General features: G+C 43.2%; 2 protein-coding genes across 2 annotated transcripts; one reads left to right on the forward strand and one right to left on the reverse strand.

The window, feature by feature from the left end:
- Positions 1-4,233: 4,233 nt before the first annotated feature.
- On the forward strand, positions 4,234-8,162 carry rmnd5b (required for meiotic nuclear division 5 homolog B; the record flags this gene model as incomplete). The annotated part of the gene is made up of 9 exons (XM_079228750.1): positions 4,234-4,372; positions 4,565-4,707; positions 4,785-4,922; positions 5,114-5,214; positions 5,658-5,824; positions 6,064-6,229; positions 6,414-6,516; positions 6,599-6,753; positions 7,206-8,162. The coding sequence occupies 9 exons, from the start codon at positions 4,234-4,236 to the stop codon at positions 7,267-7,269; spliced, it is 1,176 nt and encodes a 391-aa protein (XP_079084876.1). The 3' UTR covers positions 7,270-8,162.
- Positions 8,163-11,495: 3,333 nt separating this feature from the next.
- On the reverse strand, positions 11,496-15,438 carry n4bp3 (NEDD4 binding protein 3; the record flags this gene model as incomplete). Its single annotated transcript, XM_079229229.1, has 9 exons — positions 11,496-11,899; positions 12,385-12,643; positions 12,801-13,052; positions 13,154-13,246; positions 13,347-13,542; positions 13,687-13,808; positions 14,085-14,294; positions 14,893-15,055; positions 15,200-15,438. The coding sequence occupies 9 exons, from the start codon at positions 15,436-15,438 to the stop codon at positions 11,496-11,498; spliced, it is 1,938 nt and encodes a 645-aa protein (XP_079085355.1).
- Between the last annotated feature and the right edge of the window lie 6,125 nt (positions 15,439-21,563).

A 21,563-nucleotide genomic window follows, 5' to 3' on the forward strand; every position in this document is an offset into this window, starting at 1 on the left:
GAACGATTGGTACTGTACCTTTGATGATGAGGCTTTCCCAAGAGCATAGAGTTCCTCTGTGTTGCAATATCTGCCCCTCATCTACCGAACTGTCTCGCAAAATCCACAGCACAGTCGTTTACAAGCCCCGATCCAGGACTGAGAAGCTCTGTACAGCCCACTCTGGCAGAGCCACACTGGCTAGACAACTTCAGAATGAAAATGCACTGCCATGTTTCAGACTTGAATAGAAAAAGCAAAGAGACACATCTTACCCAGACCCATTACATCCTCTAATGCTCCCATCTCTATTTCTGCCACTCCCCTCTGAGCTGGCCTCAAGGAAATTGCTTACAGAGTCAAAACCTGGATCTTTTTTTTTCTCCGGGCTGGGGTTTGGTTGGACATCGGCTTTCCTGTGTGAGTTGGGTAAAGGGGGCGGCGCCGGGGGGGGTTATAGTTAGCAGCAGGTGCTGATCCGGCCAGGATAGATGAGTGTGCCTGGAATCTGACACTTACAGCTAGATCAGTCACAGGCTCCTCTATATATAGACCCATACTATCAGGGCCAGATAGCCATTGCTTTAGCTACTTGCCTGGGAACGCTGGTGGGGAAATACAAAGCTTTGCTCAGCCCACACATTGTCCACTTAACCTTACATATGAGGTTATACTTAACATTGAGGGAGGGCTGAATGTATGAGCCCCTCTGATGAATGAATTATGTGTGTGTATGTGAATGCTACTTTACGGTGTAACTGGGGTACTACAGGTCAAAGGTTAACATAGACCACCCAACTTTGACAGCTCACATGCAGAACTCCTGCATGGAGGCTGACAACACTCTGTAAGGTGCTTTCACATGTTTCAAGTCACATTTTTCCTTTTCATGTCTGGATAGTTTATGTTCCAGGATCAGTACCACCATTGGACATTTTTAGCTTCAAATTCACTTTTAAGCTTTCCTGTCACAAAACAGCACATGTCAAAACATCTGATCAAAAGTGATCATGCTATTTTACTGTTACAATAGCAGGACCCTCTAAGCCGCGTTGTGGCTGTCTGGGCATGTTTGATGGGAGGGAGTTTAGATAAGCCCTCGGTCCCAAACCTAATACCTCATGAGATTACCATTCATTCTCAGTCATTAAATCACTCAGGGCAAGCCAATGGAAAATCTTTGATTGCAGCCCAACTAAATGTAGCTCGGGCTGTGACTGAGGGAATCAAGCAGTTGATACAACACTGAAAAGTAAACTATTAAACGTATCACATCATATATATGTAATGTGTCCCCTTTTACTGTCTGAAGTGGCATACATGGCCACAAGTGCACATATTATTAGTGTGGCTGGTCAAAATGGGAACTCAGTTCATGACCTGGGTGGAGTTTTCTCTTTCACAGAGCTATACATTTGTCTTTTTTTTATTTCATCATTAGTATAGAAACTCATAAAGGTTTATAAACCACTTTCAGGGATATCCTGAAAATTATTTAATATTTCCCCTCGAAGCTCTAATGACATGGCAAACATAAATCATCATTCCATTAACTCCCTGAGGTCTCAGGTCATTTCCTAGATTTTACATAATTTCTTAAATTCATCTTTTAAACTCTAAGCACTGTTGTATTATGTGTTATAAATACACGCTGATATTAATTGAAAACCCCAGAGTTAAAGTGTAAAACATGATTGTTTAAAACAGTAAAGTTTTAAAAGGTTGGAGAGGTCAACATACATGCGTGTGCTGGGTTTAAGATAGTGTGAACTAAAGTGCACAGGAGGGCTGATATATTTGAACCTCTGTGGTTAATGGCAGCTCAGTAGACAGGAGGAGGACTCAGAGGGAAAGAATGATGAGCAGCTCAGCAATGGGGAGCTTTGGTCCACATCACTGATAGATTAGTCACACCAGCCTGCTCAAGTCCAAAGACCTCACCCACCCTCAGCAATGCAACACACCATAAAGCTGTGCATAAACAATACGCTGCCATCTATATGCACTTTCATATGTATGAAGACAAATAAACATGCTTCATACTTTTTCTGCTTGTGTTCTATTTGTGGGACATGATGGTCAACAAGGGTTCAGTCTCATGATGGGCTATTTAAATGCTAGCATGTAATACTTACAAACAGTAAAAATATAAACATAAGATAACATTTCAAATCTATCTTTTTTTTAACTGACCTAGTTCCCCTTTTAGGCCAGACTCTATATACGCCATATTTTTAATATTCAGTGGGGAATGTGAGTAACTAAGTATATTTGCTCTTAATTTAGTTTATTGTCTTAAATTATGTTGAACTGAATAATGTTGAGGTTTAAACTAAAGTTGGACAAAATTGAATGCTTTTACTTTTGATACTTTAAGTTTGTCTGAGAGTAGTTTTTCCAAAGTATTTTTTTTATGCAGACTTTTTACTTGTAATTTAATACTTTTACAATGTGGGGTATACTTTTCTTAAGTAAAGGATTTTAGTTAGAGATCTTAGATCTTAGAGTACTTCCTAAACTAATGCTAATATTATAAATATTGTGTTTCAGTGATGGACAATTTTGAGGTGTGATATACACACACACACATTATATATATATATATATATATACACACACACACACACATATGAGGCTTTGCTACAGTACAGATGAAACTACGCAAGTAGGCTACATAAAGTAGTTAAAAGGAGCTCTACGTTGACCAGCTGTAACATTAAAGTGTTGTATTATTATAAATGGTATCCTGAGTGTGCCCACCTTTAAAGGAAGTGAAAACCCCTTCGTAGCGCTGGACGTCTCTTATTGTGAAACGTCCCGTCTCGGCTGAATGCGACACAGGAAGATCCGCATCGCGACTGCTGGCGAAGTGCTGCCATAACAGGCGAGTGGCTAACGCTAATGTTTGCTAACTAATTAGCAGGATAGGTGAGTGACGTTCATTTTAACGTGTCTTACGGTTCAGGCAAAGGCGACAGGCGTCCCCCGCGTTGGGGTAGCGCGACACAAAGAGGACAGGCGGGTTGTCACTGCCTCCTGCCGGGCTTCGGGCCTCGGCAGTCCGCAGCTGGCTGACATCAGCTAGCAGCAGCCGAGGAGCGGCTAGCTTGAGCCTCAGTAGCCGGGGCACCGTTTGTTTATGTTAGCTGAGCGACGCCTTCGTTTTATAACTCACCGAAACACATCGCGGGTCGCGTGTGGCCCTTTCGTATTCGTCGTTGTTAGTGAGTAATACTAAAACCAAAGGTGTCATTTAAGTATTAAAATAGAAATGTTAGCGTGCGTTTCTGTCGGTTAGCTCTGTTACGGTAACTGCTAGGTGGACATTTTATAAACGCTGAGTTACAGCAAAGCTAAGCCTCCCCAGTGGCTTTGTGTTTTTTTATAACAAGACATGAATACAATGCGAAGTCAGACCAGGAGCTCGAACTAAACCCCATGGTACCATTTTCTCTCGTGCGCTGATGAATGTGTACTTTGTCTGGGTGAGAGCTCGCGGTGCTGTCCTTAGTAAACACCAGGCCGCAGAGGACAGTGGGCAGTGTTTAACGCTGGAAAGGCCTTACTGGTTGTCAGCAAACTTTTAATCAGGGCAGTAATGGGTCTGTTTGTATTTCTGTTCTCTTGATAACAAAAAAGAAGAAGATGCACGTCTACCAGCTGTCAAATGTCTTTGTAAAAACATTGTGTCACCGCGCTGGCGCTACCACTGGGATGGGATTGTCAGCATGATCAGTTTTGTCGAATTGGTCATTGTTACAGTGAAATAATGGGGATGTGATCCTGCATCTTTTTTAATGGGTCCACAATCTACATTTGTAGGGTTTTCTTTTGTGTCGTAGTCACTGCAGAGAGCTGCAAACTAACGTTAAAGAGAAAACAACAACATTAATTATTTCAGCCTGATCAATGCCTTAGCTGTGCTGACACATCACTGTTGTATTGCCTGTTCGCCAAAGATGTATTTGATGTAGTATAGAAACAATGCTGCCTAACATTGCACTGACAAGTTTATGTTTCATCAGGAAAGGTCACACTGGGTACATATCTTGGGAAAAAATCTTTAAAAAAAATACTTTAAAGTAATTGTAAAGGACAAATAATTTATTATGAGTTGTATTGTGCATTTCAATTAAGATTGTATCAAGTTGTCTATGCTAGTACTTAAAATATGTATTTTTGTCTTGTTCTTGTTTTCTTTCTCTCTCTTAACCTGTAGGTGTTGTGGTGTGTGTGCGTGTTCCAGTCTGAACCATGGAGCAGTGTGCTTGTGTTGAGCGGGAGCTGGAGAAAGTGCTTCATCGCTTTGTAATGTACGGCCACCAGTCGGAGGAGAGGCTAGACGAGCTCCTGCGCAGCGTCTGCGAGATACGGGGACAGCTAGTTGCTTTTGGTAAGAAAAACAGATGCACACAAGGTGACTGAACACTATGAAGATATGTTCTTAGCGTTTTCAATTTATTTGTATTTCATTTAGTGTGGTGCTTTGTTTTTTTATGCTTCATCCGTGCTGAATCATAATTAATCGGTCACATAATATTGTAGATATGCAGAGTGAAGACTTTTCCTTTTATCTCTCTTGCAGGAGTACAAGATGCAGACTTATCAGTCCTATCTCAGACTATGGCACAGTGTTGTAAGAATATCAAAGAAACGGTGCAGATGCTAGCCTCCCGACATAAGGACATCCATGGCAGTGTGTCAAAAGTGGGCAAAGCCATTGACAGGGTAAGGACAGGGAGACCAACTTTTATTTAAATATTTAACAATGTGCATGCTTGAACCTTTGACATGCTTCTCTGCAGAATTTTGATGCAGAGATCAGTGCTGTGGTGGCAGAGACGGTGTGGGACACCCCAGAGAGACAGAAATATCTGAGTGAGACAATTGTGGAGCACCTGTACAGACAAGGGATGCTCAGTGTAGCAGAGGATCTTTGTCAGGTAAGTAACCGTGAAGCCCTCAATATGTTTTTGGTGTGAATGCAGCCTGAATGGCTTTAAGATGATTCCTATCTGAAATGTATCTATGCAAATTGAGTTTAATCTAGTCTCAGCATTTATTTATTTTTATCATGATAATTAATCTAATTAATGAATCTTGATAATTCAAAATACACTTGTCTGTTTTCCAGGAGTCGGGTGTAGTTATAGATATGAGTATGAAGCAGCCTTTCCTGGAGCTGAACAGAATCCTTGAAGCTCTGAGGATGCAGGACCTCAGGCCGGCACTAGAGTATGTTTTCTTTCCCCCATTATCTGTGTCTAGATGGTCATCATCCCTGTAAAGAGATTTTAATGACTGACTATTTTCACACATTGGTGAAGATGTGCATTTCAACATGAAGCAGCAATAATGTCTGACAAGAAGTACAAACACCTTTTATTAATACAATGTAGCATGGTAACAATGCCATAAACAAGATAGTTGTTTGGCATTTGCAAAAATACTTAAGCTACTTTTTCCATCTGGCTGAGTTTTCAAACTTTGGTGAACTCTCTGGCCACTTAAGTAGAAAGATTACCACTTTTATACAGTCCAAATATTCTGGTGGAATTTCTATTCCGATTGAGATTCGGTTTACTTTGATCATGCAACAGAAATCCCTTTTGAACACATAATGATAATTAGATTAACACTGTCCACATAGTTGACTGTACTTATTCATGTCTTCTTAGGTGGGCTGTTACGAATCGGCAGCGCCTTTTGGACCTGAACAGCAGTCTAGAGTTCAAGCTGCATCGCTTGTACTTCATCAGCCTGCTCGGTGGCGGAATCAACAACCAAATGGAGGCCTTGCAGTATGCCAGGCACTTCCAGCCCTTCGCCTCTCAGCATCAGAGAGGTAGAAAGCATACAGTGGCCTCATTGTGACTGAAACGCACAAAGATGCTCAGCTTGAGTTGTGTTTTACTGTTTTTCTTAACCTTGAAAGAAGAGTCCAAGAGACTCCGTCTTTAATTGCAATCAATAAGGAACGAAGGTGTTCTTAAGGCAAATGCACGATTATTTTGAGGCTCGCCTCACAAACTCATTTAATGTTTGATTTAGTTGTTTTCCACACCTGCACTTTTGTCCCTGCAGATATTCAGATCCTGATGGGCAGTCTGGTGTACCTGCGTCATGGCATTGATAACTCTCCGTACCGCAGTCTGCTGGAGACAAACCAGTGGGCCGAGATCTGTAACATCTTCACCAGGGATGCCTGCGCTTTACTGGGTCTCTCTGTAGAGTCTCCACTCAGTGTTAGGTGACGAACCAACACACACAAGATGCATCTCTGATTCCCTTTCCAATCTCTACATTTATACCAAAGTAGAAACAATTAATTTGTATATTTTCATCAGTTCAGGAGGAAGTATAAACGGTACCATCACTGTGTATTTTAACAACAGTGAAACTTAATTAATGCTGCCTTGTCTATTTCTCTGCAGTTTTGCATCAGGCTGTATGGCCCTGCCAGTGCTGATGAACATCAAGCAGGTGATAGAGCAGAGACAGTGCAGCGGAGTCTGGACGCACAAAGATGAGCTGCCCGTAAGTCGCTCCTGGTTTCCTAGCGGCATTTTCTGCTCCTTTTTCACCATTCAATTGATTCACATCATGTCTGTTCCTGTAGATTGAAATCGACCTGGGGAAGAAGTGCTGGTACCACTCTGTGTTCGCCTGCCCGATCCTACGGCAGCAGACCTCGGAGAGCAATCCTCCCATGAAGCTCATCTGTGGCCACGTCATCTCCAGAGATGCCCTCAACAAACTGACTAACGCTGGGAAGTAAGTCAGCAATACAGCCCGATTGATTGATTGATCGATTGATCTATGCATGGTAGGATAAGGTTGTGTGTAGCTGTGGTTAAAAAAAACAAAAAAAAACAACCTTGTGTTGTATAATCTTTGATCACAACATTTAACTCTTACATGCTCATTCAGGATGACTTATTTTCAAATTGTTAACCAGAGGAACCTAGAAAACACATAGCAAACATAGAATTAGTACAATTATGTAAAATTATTATCTCGAAAGGACTTGTTTTAAGCCTGCAGTCTTGTGATGAAATCAATGGCTTTCTGTAAATTAAAAAAATAAATCAAGAAAATAACAGTTAATTTTTAGAAAATGACCAGCTATATAAAGTGTTCAAGATGAATAGTTAATCCGCCAAAAACAACCAATAATAAATGAACAATCTGCTTGCTGCTCTTACACTCCCCTCTCTCGCCCTCAGGTTGAAATGTCCGTACTGCCCCATGGAGCAGAATCCGTCACATGCCAAGCAGATCTACTTTTGATACCGCACATTTCCTCACAAGTAAGGATGAAGTTCCCTGGAGCTCTTTGCATTTCCAGGACCATTTGCTCTGGCCCTTTTCCTCTGTCCCTGGCCTCTTGGCCTTTTTATTGTAAGCATTAAGGTTGGTCCCATTGCTCCTCTGGACAGCCTTGGCCTTCCCGTAGCCCACCTCGGACCCTCCAACTTTGCGTAGTATACAGAGTCCAGCGGGGATGGTCAAACTACAACCTGTAGTAAAGAGAGGAGTCTGTCAGTAATGAGTGCATCCTCACAAAGAAGCACCTCTGAAAAAGGTTCATTCATTGAAACTGATTTGCAAATGCCTGCAGAGTTTATAGGCTTATCTTTCTTAAGTATGTAATACTTTATAGTGGTTTTTTTCCGGCTTTATAAACTGTTTGAGTTGGATGACTGCTTCTTTTTTCTTTTTTTTCTTTCTCCTTCTTTGTGACAGAAGCAGTTGGATGATTATGGATGGGTGAGTGTGGGTAAATGGCTTAGATAGGCAGTTTTCAGAATCGTAATAAAATTCTATGATACATGAAAAAAAAAGACAGAAAAACCAACTGTCGACGGTCTATTGTTTGCTGGTGAGGGGAACTGTGGAGGTTGCTCTTGATCGAACGCTTGATTGTGACCCATTACTTCTCCATAATGTAATAAAGGCCTCACGTAGCTTGAAAGTCACTGTTGGCTGATGTAACCATTTGAGCTGCAAAACAATTCATTCATCAATGGTGGAACAGCTTCTTTTTTCTTTTTCTTTTTTTTTCGTGACTGACTGCACCAGCAAGATTTCTCTTCATTGTAGAAGCTATTTGTCTTGTTCTATGTATGTATTTAACAAAGTGACAAAAAGGAAACAAAAAATATATACTACTGTGAAATGTGCTTTTGTTTCTATTTTTCATTGCAACCGCCACAACGGCTCATGTAAAATAGTAAATTAAACTGAACAGCAACATGCATAAGCGACGCTACTGTGCAACTCTCCAAAATATCGACTCAACAATTCACATCCCGGTTTTGCCATCGCTTCACTCTGCCCTGCATTGTGTATCCTAAGCTTGCAAGCCATGTGATTTGGAGATATAAAGTGGTGTGATGGTAGCCGTATGGTCTGACTTGCAGTGACTGTGGGCTTGTGATTCAGCTTTACTCGTCGTGGGTGGGGAAGTCCTCTGATCATTGTGGCTGCTGTTTAATATATACTTAGAAAAATGCCTCTGCTGCATAGCTTTTTATTTGAGATTTAAGTCAAAAATAGAAACATTAAATGCATACATTTCCTCAGGGTTCATTATAACAGTTCATACCACATTTTGCAGTTGGCATTACAGTTGTACATTTCTATAAGGAGTCTTGAACAAAGATGACACATATTTCACTGCTGAGGCTCATGGTTTGGGTGTTATTGGAGTTTGTATATATTATTCAGCTGGTGTGTGAGCATACACTGAGGGGGAAATGTGTCGCAAGGTCCAAGGCATTTGGATGTACCATACAGTATGTTTAGATGACCAATAAAAAAAGAATAAAAAGTGCAAGTTCCCCGTGTCCTCTGGAAACTGGTGATGTCACCTCACACTCGTGAGGCTCATTTGTTCAACAAGCACCGCACCAGCATAGCTCACACTGATGATGCAACGTTACACTCAGTTTTCAGTCTGAGTACCAGATATGTTATCTTGGTTTCATTTGGAAAAGGGTTAAAGCACATGTTTTGTGTGAACTTTTGCTGAATTTCCTGTTTTTCTTTCTTTGGTTGACAATCATTCATTGCTTCTCTTGAGTGTTCCTTCAGATAGACCGCTAGCGCTCCGTACTTCTGTCGTATTAATTTTGTTGACTGTTTGCATTTGTGTTTTATGCAACTTTTATTGTACATATTTACCCTCTAACATGTTTCATATACTTGCATCTGAAATTAAAATAAACATTTATACTCCAAGTCAGTTTTGGAGGCGTGTAATGGCGTTTGCCGGTGGCCTGCTCTCAACATAACTCACTGACAATTTGTTTCCTTCATGGATTTAAAGCTGTTCGGCCTTCCTTTCATCACCACTTGGTGGCACTATTGCTGCATTATCCAGACTCTGACTAAATAGTCTATGCGATCTCAAGCTGAAGGGTTTTAATTTGAGTTTCACGACAAGGAACCATTTATTTTCTGACATGATTTTATGTTGAATAACTGAATTCATAAGATGAGCTGCACTGATGGCATTCAGCACTGCAATCCTCCTACTGACTGATAGTGTGAGGTAAGAATCCGTTCTCATCCCACTCCAGTAAACCACTGCTGAGCTATGCAGTTATATTAAGCCCCAGTTTATATAATGTTTGAAATGCCAAGGCAAGGGCCCTGTGAGTCAGTCGCAGCTCATCGCTGATCAGATTTTGCCCCCATATGAAAAATAAACCTGCGCCATGGACTTGCATGTGCTATCTCACTTTTCACACTGATGTATACGCTTTCACCCATAAACATAAGGCATGGATTAAAAAAAAGAAAAAAAGTCAAGCTTTCATGTCTTCCAAGGTATCCTTGGAACTCCGTTCTTGTTTGCACATTTGATGGTTTCCATAGAAGCGCTTATTTTCTTGAGCAAACAGGGATCCTCCTATGTTTCCATCTCCGCTGACCTTCCACCTCCCTGCTGTCTGTACTGCGGGAGATGGTATGTGAGGACTGGCTGGGGTAGAGCAGGGAGGGTCTGAGGGAGGGGCTGAGATAAGGATTCAAGGCTCAACCTCTAAAAGCCACATTAGTCCCAGCAGCCTTCACCGCTCTGTTGTTCATTCTGCCATAAAGCTCTTGTCCTTGGGTTTTATTGGCACGCTCTGTGGAGATTTTAAGCCCCTTCAGAGCAGGCATGCGTTTGTGCTCTCAGGTGAATGCCATCAGCTACACCCCTCACATTTTGGCAAGTGACTTCTGAAGAGTTTAATTCAGGCAAAGGTAGACTTGATTTGCACAAGAAAACACCATCGGGGCAAGCACCAACTAAACCGCTTTCACACCACTTCATGAACGTTTATTAAGAATCCAAAACAGACATTCTTACTGTACAGTTTTAATTCCAGTAAATAGACAAGTCACAGTATGTTGAAGTGTCGGTTGAGAGCTGGCGTTTGAATGTTCATATATTAAAAATAAACGATACAAGAGAACAACTTCACCTATGCCATGCATTGAGTTGTCATTGGCTGGATAAGGGCGCCAATAAGCAGGGCAGTAATGTTCAGCGTCCCGACCTGTTGATCGCTTTCATCGCAATCAACAGATGGGGAAATATGCCCATTAAGACAACAGTGTGCTTAAAGTACCATGACTAAAGGCCAAAACAAAATTACATTATGTACAAAATACATAGATCTCACCGGACAGGAGCTGGAAACTGAATGAAATGTCCAATTTCTTAAGTATGGTATGCAGTTTTCTTGATGGCAAAGACACAGCATTAGTATCGTAGCACAACATCGCTTTAATCCTTGATACTTAACCCAGAGATGCACAGAACCTTCTGCACAGACTGAACAGGTGCTGAGATGTCACTGGGCCACACTAAATCCCCTTGAATCCTTTGGTCGAAGTCAAGACTATACAGCAGTCCAATTTAAAAAAAAAAGAAACTACCAGAATTAACACAAAATAGTAACAATGAAAATATCAATTTGCTCATTTACAAGTTTATAATTAGTCAGAAGTCTTAAGGGCGACAGTTTAGGTGTTTGGCTGCATTTTTACATAGTTGCCAAGGACACACGAGGCACAGACCGTATCTGTGCCGCTGCCCTCAGCGTTAGTGTGTTCTGTAGGATGGCATTGGTCTTTGCAGGATCAGGGTTTCTAACAATCAACAAGGAAGTTGCAAAGGGTTGGGAATCTATAGAAGCCCACTTTCTCCAGGAGAAGAAAAAAAGTAGATGAAAAATAAAAGTTATCAAAGTCATAGTTTTAACTTAGTAAAATCTCGACTAGGGGTGCATTATTTTGTGTTAGAAAGCGTTCAGATTTTTAAAATGATTTATTCACAATTACTTAATTGATATCTTTCATAAATCTAAAATTTTGCACGTGCACATTTTTACCTGTCTCGTAATCTAATTTTAACGTAGTGATTCTATTTTTTTCCTTCTCTAGTTGACACAGGCTTCAGTAGATACCATAGTTCAGGGAGAAAACACTTTGCATTGCAAATACCAGCTAGTCCGTCACATTCAAATTTCAGATGATTCAATTCTCTCTATCCATGGCAAACCAGAGGAAGGTCTGTCGTCCTGTTTTTCACCCGCTCTCTCACTCCTCATCTCTGGTACTTCTGCATCCAATGTCCCATTTCTGCTTCCTGCTGCTCCTGCTCCTCCTGCTCCTCCTTCTCTTCCTTCTCCTCCTTGCTCTCTGCTCGCCCTCAGCTGGTGCAGTTCCCTCTCCAGCGCTTCATTGCGGTGGTACATCTCCAAGTAGCTGGCCTGCAGCTCCTTCTGGTAGCGGATGACCTTGTCCTTCTCTGTCTGCCACGTCTGCCTCTCCTCCTCGAAAGCCATGGCCTGGGCCTCGCTCTGGCGTCGCTCCAGCAGGAGCTCTGCGCGCAGACGCTCCTCTGTTGGGCCCCCGCACCCTCCTGTAAGCAAGAGGTTCACACGGCTTCAACTACCGTCCAGCAGCGGAAATATAATGAAACACACTGGCTGCAAAGAACTCCTGACCTGGTTAGTCAAATAACCTGATTTGGGATCCAAGCACAAAAACATCACAACTCAAAACAACCCAGACAACATAGAGCTGTTTGGATGCCTCACTTGCTGTGATATTAAACAGGCATCTGTAGCATATAATTATCTTGCTTCTTTCACTTTTCCCCCCAATGTATATCAGCTTGGGTAGGTCTGATATAGTTATTATGTTATTTTCTTTGCCGTGGTTGAATGTAAATTTGATGTAAAAAGCTCGCAGGCTTGCTTTTAGTGAAGAGCTGCGTCAACAAATGAGCTTCAACTCTTCTGCGTCCTAAACCAACGCGTATTGCTTTCAACCATTGAAGCACATAGTGAACACATTCCAGTGATGATATGTTCACACAAGTAAGAGACGGACACATAAGTCTACCTGTTGCCCCAGCGGAAGGATTCTCTTCAGCTCCTTTTCCGTCCTCGTGTGCAGTCTGAGAGGGGCATCTGCGGCGCTGCGTCCCCTGCACGACTAGCTTTAAAGCATCTATCTGGCCCTCCCTGTTGCGCAGATCTGTGCGGGTCTCCCTGAGCTGCGTCTTCAGCTGGAAGATCTCACTCAGCTTCTGGGCCACCTCCGCCTGGGAGTCCCTCAGCTGCTGCTTCAGCAAGGAGATCTCCCCGGATTTCTGGCAAACCTGAGGCAAACAAGGGACAGGGGTGACTGGTTGTGATCATTTTAACGATACCAAACAAGAAAGGAATTCAGTTATCTGCAGTGTAGCCTGTAATTACTGCTTTTAAAGTGCTTCTGCCCGCCGTAAAGTGCCCCCCCATGTCCACCTAGGGCCATACCTCCCACCGCGTCTCCTCCAGAGTGGGACTGGTCCGCTTTGCCATGGCTCCGTCCTCCTGGCTCCTTTCCCTATTCAGGCTGTCGAGCTCCTCTTGCAGTCGGTTCTTCTCCTGCTGGGCCTTGAACAGCTGCAACTGCAGGCTGCGCTGGCAACGCTGGGCATGCTGGGAAACCTGACGCAGCTTGGCAGCATAAAGGCGTTTCAGCTCCTCCACCTCCTTCTCCCACAGACGCTGTTTCCCTTCAAACACCTGCATGCGGCGGGCAGATGGAAGGGGGGGTCAAACTTCAAAAATGAGGCAGATGGATGTATAGATGAGGGTGAAGAACAGACCATTAACATGAGGTTCACCTGAGCGATGGCACCCTCACTCTCATCCAGGTTTCTCCTCATCTGTTTCAGCTCGTGTTCTTTCTCCACCAGGCGTTCCTCCAGATCCCGGACCTGGAAAAGACAACATGAAGGATTTACCAGTTTTATCTGTAAATCATTCTGACCTGCTCATCCTCCCTCCTATCCATCCGTCCATCTGTGCAGTGCTCACCACTTCCTCAACTGATAGGGAAAGTGTCCATTCATAAGGAGGCGGAGCCTCCCCTCCATATGGAGCCAGACGGCTCAGGGTCGCCATGCTCCGACACGCCATCTCTCCTATGGCCACGCCCCCTGGCCCTACAGCCTTCGGGCCCAGAGAGGTACGGTCCAGGGAACCGATGGTGTTGATCTGGCCCATAGATGCACTGGGGTACAAAAAGTAACCCATTAGGCCATTAACATCTCTTCCATTATCACCACCCACACAGTCATTAAGTATGAAAAAACAATTATTTCAACCATTTCTTTTGAATATAAAGTAAAGCCAAGGCAATAACGCTGCGGCTGACCTGATTTGAGAAAGGTGTGGGCGGAAGGGAGGCCGGTATGGTGGCAGACTGCTCATGGAGTTGTGGCCTGAATCTGACAGGTTATCATCCTCCTGGCTCGTCCCACGCACCGAGGAGAGGGCCTACAGTCATGATTATACAGTTATTCATCACTGTAACATTAATAGGCTGTGAAATTAATTGTGTTGCTTCTATGATCAATGCACAAAGACTGGATCCTGGATCCAAAACCTGATTTACTTGTTCTCCTGCTCAACTTCCCAACAAAGTTCAATTGAAATCTCTGAGAAGGTCTTGCGAGATACGTAAACAACCAGATGAATGGACTAACCACCTCCTGGACATTGATTCACGGTAACTGGATCGAGGCTTCGTGTTACTGCCGTGTATTAAGATACCTTGTTTCCACTGGATGTCGGTGCTCCATGTCGGGAGGGTGAGGAAGAGGAGGAGGAGGTGGAGACGGCTTTGGGAACATGGGCGTAGGCTCTGTGCAGCCCGTTGGAAAGGCCATGGTCCACATCCTCCGACTTGGAAGACGGATAGAGGTTTTGCATGGAGCTGAAATCTTTGGGGGTGACAGGCTTGAAGGCAGACCTCAAACGAGCCTGGAGAAGAAGAACATGAGACGTTTAGAGGATGCAAAGACAGTAAGAAGTAGCAGAGTGGAGGCTAAAAGGGAGCGAGAGGCTGGGCTACGTAGCAATAAATCACAATGTGTCTATTAAATCAATGCTGCTATACCCTCTGGGTTCTTACAGTTGATCAATTCAAGTAAAACAATGTGAGATTTGATTGCTGCAATAAATTCTTTAACATAAAAAGTGGCAGATTCTCAATCTATGCTTGTTCACTGGAGGAGATTTAAGGCTGATTTATGCTGATAGCAGCCTTGAGGGATGTTGTGCCACGCTGCCAGAGATGTGATAGTCATGTGATAGTGATCAATTTAACACCGCACCAGCAGCCGGTCACTGCCGGTATCATTGCTAGAAAGAACACAATGGAAAATCATTCAGCTGAATCTGCGCCAAAAACCTTGAATGAGACTCAGCCCCCCTAATATCTACTGCTTTAGGATACTTTAGAGTACATTTAAAATGTAACACTATCAACATTGCCCCAATTCTTTAAGTTATCTATTTTACTCCTCTAGTAAAAAAGAAAAATAAGACCAAAAGCAGTGTTTTGAACAACAATATTCACCTTTTCATACTTGCCCCCACTTGGCAGAGAGTTCTTTGTCAAATCTACTTCGGTGCCGTCTTTATGGTAGACCTTGGCGTACAAGCTGTCCTCCTCCCGGCCGCTGGCAGAGCCGAGGCCAGAGATCACGTCTTTCTTACCGTCGCTTGCTTTAGGCTCTTTTCTGTTTGGAAGTACATCAGGTCAACTGGGATCAAGTCCCGTCACGTTTTATAGTCACTTCCAGTCCAGACTACTTCGCCTCCAAAAAGGTGCAGCCGGTGAAATGCTCTACGAAAAGCATCTGCTTCTTTACAGCAGCACTAACCTGGTGATGTTGAGGTAGTTGAGTAGCTCTCTTTGGGTGAAGCCTTTCTTCAGGAGGCCGTTGGGCTGTTTGGGTCTCACCTGGGGCACTGCACGGCTGCCTTTAGTCGGAGAAACATCTGGCCTTTCCACCAGGCTGCCGACACTTCCCATGCCGCAACGGGACGAGACGGGCAACGGGTTACGGAAGTTTTTGTTGGGGCCGCGGGTCAAAGGAAGAGTTTGGACAGAGGTTGCCATTGGTTACAGGGCTCTGTGAGGGGGTAAGGTGCTCTGTAAGAAAAGAGAAAAATGAAGGTTTAGTAGGTAAATCTGTTTGTATTAAACAATGAGCTGGTGACCAAGATGACCCTGCTCTTGATGGCAACATACCAGTAGAGGCTCTCTGTTTATGGCAAACGGTGTTTTAAGCACATTTTTAGGGCCGCAAAGAACAATTATTGATTGATGTGGTGAATACTTGAATTCTCAATTAGAGCTAGGATGGGTAATTTTCTTCAAAAACATGTTGGTTGTATTTCTTTAAAAACATCCCAACCAGTAAATCAAATTATCTGCCAAAAAAACAAAAACAGATACAACAATATCTCATCATCGTCATAGGCCCGTCCAATCCACCCACGCACACTATTTTAGCATTCTTCCTTTTTTAAATGACTCAAAACCATGAATCAATTATCAAATATTTTGGATTGTGCATTGGCTGATCAATTAATTGATTAATTATTGCAGCTGTACGGCTTTAAACACAATCACTTCACACTGTAACAAGACTAAGACTCTACAGCCATTCTAGTGGCTCTGTGTGGTTAACATGTTGATGTTTATCAGATGTAGTGTGTTACTATGCATTTACAGCAGCGTTTGCTAATTAGGACGAAACTGAGTAAAAGTCAAAACCATTATGATTCATCCTCTGTGTCAATCCATTTCAAGAATTGACCATTTCACTTTTACAAAATGTCAACCTCATGGAGGCGGTAGATGAAAATTCAGGGCATCACCAAAGTCCGTTATACTTTAACCTCCGGGGAATATCTTGGTACAAAGTTTCATGGCAATCCATCCAACAGTTGTTGAGCTATCTTAGTCTGGGCCAAAGTGGTGGACCTTTAAAATCAATAAAGCAAAAAGAGCAGGTCTAATCTGTAATAACTGAAATAAAGTCCACCTCTTGCCCCTTTACTACCCTGAGTGGATGTTGATCTCTGGAATGAAGGCGTTTCATCAGCTGTGTGTCTCTGTGCAGACAGCTGTCTCAGAGCACAGCTAGAACAACACAGCTAGAACAACACAGCTAGAACAACAGCATAGCACGTCACTACAAAACACACACACACCAAACTGACCTCATAAGCTACCCTACAGAGCAATGCATGTAAACAAAGAGGACAAATCCCAAACCAATTAGAAAATGTCTATTTCCTAATGCAGTTGTAACAGCATCCGCTTCAGAAGCTCATGTTATCCTTTCCCAACCTCAGCCACTGCAGGATCACATGAAGCAGTGCGGGTTACGATGGGGGGTTTGTGATAAGGTAGCGTATCAATCCTGCTATGTAACTCTGATACAATTAGGCTACAGCGGCAAGGCTCTTTTTCTGAGAAAACACATATGACATAAGTGCTTTGGTAACAATACACATTAAGGAAAATGAATCAAGTTCTGCTGCAGCTTATTTTGTTTGCAAATGTCCTGACTCTCGTGAAAACCATGTATATCCAAATGTGCCGATCACAGTGTGCCTCGATGAGTCGAGCATGACCTGAATACATTTCCCACAGATATGATGGCTGTCTGTGTGAGATTAAGTTTCCTGTCAGTTCCCGCAGGCAACATTTTGAAGAGAAAAGAAATGAAGCTGACAAACAAGTTTCTCCTGACAAATATAAATCAGTTGCCAAGTGACCCAAACACCTACCTAAAGGGGACTATTGTTTGAGCCTCTTCAGCTTCAAATCTTCTTTCAACGTCATCTGTCAAATCACCCACAGATCCCCTCCCCTCCTCCTTTTCAGACAACCTCATTAAGGCTCACTATTGATTTCACCCTTCTGACCCTCTCTCTTTCCTGGTGCGTAAACACCAGCAGCCATAAAACATTCCCGAGACCATAAAACATGCTGCAGTCTCTCGGACTATAAACAGGACCAGAGGGAGGCAAATTCTCCTTTTGAGCTTTAGCGTATGTGGTGCACCTAGAACAGGTGGAGTTTTGTTTGTATTAGCCCATTGATAACCAATTGTGAATATTTTAAGATTCATTTTATTATTAATATCTCCGAGCTCGTACATGTGTGCTCATTGCAACTCAGCTGGTGCTACATGGACAATAGCTTGGCGTGTTTTATTTTTACACCTGGTGGAGATCTGCACTATACTAAGTACATTTGTTTTCTTATTTTAGGAAAATAGACCTGAAACAGTGTTTTAGATGACACAGGACATGTTATTAATATGTGGTGATGCCTTTTCTTCTTTCGTGCATTCAAAGTAATCTGATATTTGAGATATGACTGCCAAAAAATCACTCTGGAAAAGTATGTTGTCACAAGATCCAACTTGAAATATCACCAGTAAGCAAACATGAATGCAGTTTTTCCACAGGTGACTCCTCAGATAATAAAGCGTCATTAAACACACCAACAAGTTGAGCTTCTAAACCTGTTCCTGCTGCCTCCTGCAATACTATAGGGCAAGAGAACTTTACAAAAAATCAAGTCAAAAATAGTCACTGATTTCAAGCTGGCTTCCGGTCGTTGCAGGTTGTTTTTTTACACAATTGTGAAATTAATTGAACCAGGTGCTGGATGCTCGAGAGTGCTTTGCAGATGTTTGGCTGCTTGTAGGATCGAACCTGGGCTCGTCCCCATTCCTGACTTGGTTCTCAGGCAGTACACACTCATGACACTCAAGCAACCTTGAAGTAATTTCTCTCACTTTATAATACACTATGTATGAGCACAGACGCCCGCAGTGACACTGCAGGATCTCCTCTTGCTTCCAATACGATCCACATTCATCAAGTGCTTTGCACTGCTGGCCTCGATAGTTACAACAATTATGCAAATGGTTAAAATGGCCAGAGAGCTGTGCAGCAGCAGCTTCAGCCCACTCCACTCAGGGCTCTCAGCCAGTCCCAGATCAAAGCAGCCCAAGCTGCTCATGTTTATATTCATGAGGTACGATTTATACCAATGTAAAACTTTCCACTCAAGCATCTTATAATACAGGCTGAACTCAGACTGAGGAGATATGATGACGAATATTATGAAATATATAACATGACGACTTGGTGCCGTCCGAGTCAGTGCAGGTCATGCTGAGTGTGTATGGGTCTGACACCATGTGAATAAATCATGGAGTGGGACAAACCTAATGGCCACAGGCCAAGGTCTGACACAGTATTTTTAGAAATGGTATTTTACTGTGTTTGTGTCTTGTATCTGCCGACGACATGAGAGGCCAATCGATGCTTGATGGGAAGCCGGGGCTGAGGCGAGGAAAAGCAATTCCTTTTGGGTCGACAGGAGGGTGAAAATCATTTTATGCTGCAACCACAAATCTCGCAGGTCTGAAGAAATCTTGCATCCAGTTGTTTTCTTTAATTGCCTTCTAGTTTATAGGCCCGAGTAAACCAGGAGACACAGCAAGATCCCCGCCCCCGCCCCTTCCCTCCCCCCCACACACACACACGCACACACACATCAAAGCTTTTCTACCAACCTTGAAAAGGTATGGTCTAATTGAAAAGTGCTCTGTTTTTGAGTTATGCTTCTTTCAAGGCAGTGGTGAGCTCTTAAAAAAGCTGCTAACTTTGATCAGGCGTCAAAATGTTTGACATCAGTGTATCAAAGTGTTGCGAAGGCAACAGGTGAGGCTCTCTATCCCTCTGATGCTGCACACGTTTCTGGTGGCCTCCTTGCTGTAGTTAAATGCTCCAAAGTAAAATGAGTACAAGAATGAAACACATTTACTGGCTTTATATCAAGTCAGCACACCTTGTCAGCGGGCTGAATGCATCAGTATAATTACCTTGTGGCACTGCACACTTTATCTTGACACAGAGAAAGGGTGATACTGAATATAGTATACAATCCAGTTACTTCGTCCAGTCCTTGTGATATAAAGCAGTGCATACTAAAGAGAAAAGATGTGAACATGCTGCTGAGAGGTGTGTGTCTCTAAAGCCTCTCAGTAAGCCTTCACAGCTCTGGCTCGGGTTTTCTCAGGGCGATATCCTTACTCATCTAGAAAACCATCCAACTGACACTTTACTATAATCACAAAGAAAACTAAACATGCAGCCTTCAAGAGGAGGGTTTTCAAGGACGCGCTCTCCTAAAATATTGTAATCAGGTGTCCTGCGGGGGTAACAAAAAAAGAAAGCTTTCAATGAAATGCTTGAGCGTGAAAAGGGGACATTTCAAACCCTCAGAGACACAAAGGTCAGCACAGGGACTGAGACAGAGGAGAGAGAGGGAGATAAATTCCAAAGATGCTTTGCAGAGCACAAGCTCGGGCTCGTCATTTGTTGATGCACAAAACGCTCACTCCCACGGACGCTCACTCACACTTGTGTGTGAGCGGGTCACTCAACAAAGCCCCGGAAAAAGCATTTGCGCGGCTCGCAGCTCCGGACCCTCTGCCCTCTTCCCTCGACGCGCACTCTCCCCTGATCCATGATCAAAGTTTGTTTACATTCGTGGGGTAACTTTGCAGGTTACATCTAAAACTCCCACACCGCACACTGTTACATTATATAAGCTCTATCAAAGCTGCGCTCGCTGGCTTTCACAGCTGTTAGTTGTGTAAAACACTGTAGTGCGATTACCAAATCAGCCACTGGCCTTATTTCATCTTACTGCAGTATTATATTTAACTCCTCCTCTGCCATGGCTGCATGCAATACAGCCAGTGCAACTTTTCAACATGTTGGACAAAAAAACAAACAAGGATCTCATCAATAACCCAAATAATAATGGATATTTGGGATGCCCACAAAGAGCACAGCATTTAAAGTACTGTAAATTCAAGTGTGACTGATATCTGTAGAGTTTCGTCTGTCTAGCTCTGTCAGCAGCAGCAGCAGCAGGGAGAACTGTGCCAGAGGCCGATTACAGGAAGGAACCATCCGGAGCGCTCCACTCTCTGACTGGATGCTACACGCTAGCGTGTAATGAGTGAGTGTGAGAGTGTCTCTGGCTGTGGGGCATGACAGCAGAGGGAGCGCTCAGCAGCGGCCTCTAATTGTTAGCAGGTTATTCATTATGGATGGGCGACAATCAGGCAGACAGACCTCCTTCCTCTCCACAGACCCCGAGGCCTTTCAGGGGAGCCGAGATGTTGAAAAGTCGGGTCGTGAAATGTTAGGATGTCACACATCTGTAAAAATCTGACAAGCTACAAGCAGACATGGAAACTGAGTCAAGTGCCTCAAGCTCTCTCTTTCTTCTCGCTCAAGAACTTTGTGTAAAAAAAAGTCGACTTTCATTTCATGACGCTGGAGATGATGAGCAGTCTCTCTGTGTGAAGCACGGGACATAATTCACTGGCGGTTAGACGTGGTGGTGCGAGAGCTGAAGGCCCAGTGTTCAGGCTCACACTCTCTCCATTGATGAGCAACACTTAAGTCTTTACAGAGGTCAACGGGTCATATTTGGTCATGAAAGTATATACAGGGCGCTATTGAGCCCACAGACAGTTAAGAGCAGACACAGACGTTTTATTCAACGAGTTCTGACAGGGGAGGAGTGCCACGTTCAAGGGAACACCGGAGCAGCTTGTATACCACACTATACCATTGTATACACACTGAGCTCATTATTATGAACGACATATTGGCCCAACCGTTTGGCCGGCACTGTGTGATGCACTAATATGCTTTTTTTAATTCAAAATTTCCCTTTTACTAATATAGTAAGAGTCTTCGTACAAATGTAGTTTCTTAACTTTGCGTGCACATATATACAAATAACTAACTATGTGGCGAAAAACAGATGAAAATAGAACTGATGTGTAAAAGTACTCAGCTGGTGACATTTTGGTGCTTTCCTATTTCTACATACCAATACATTTTTTGAAAAAACGTTTCTATTTTACTTCAATTCTGTACACAGCATGTTGGACCAAATTCTGCCATGCCTGTCATCAGTCTCATTATCTTTTCTTTAGTGGAGAAGATGCTATCAAACTCTCATTAATAATTTCCACAGCGGCTTCCTGTAATACTGACCGAGAAGAGAAAGCCAGGAAAGCTCAAAACTCTGGACAAATGGCTTCCTTAGAGGATCTTTATGAGCTCCATAACTCTGTTTAGAAGTCTCACCGCACTTCACCGGACCGGCTGGCTTTTAACCTGGAC

This window comes from Taurulus bubalis (genome assembly GCF_910589615.1).
Source record: "Taurulus bubalis genome assembly, chromosome: 13".
Lineage (NCBI taxonomy): Eukaryota > Metazoa > Chordata > Actinopteri > Perciformes > Cottidae > Taurulus > Taurulus bubalis.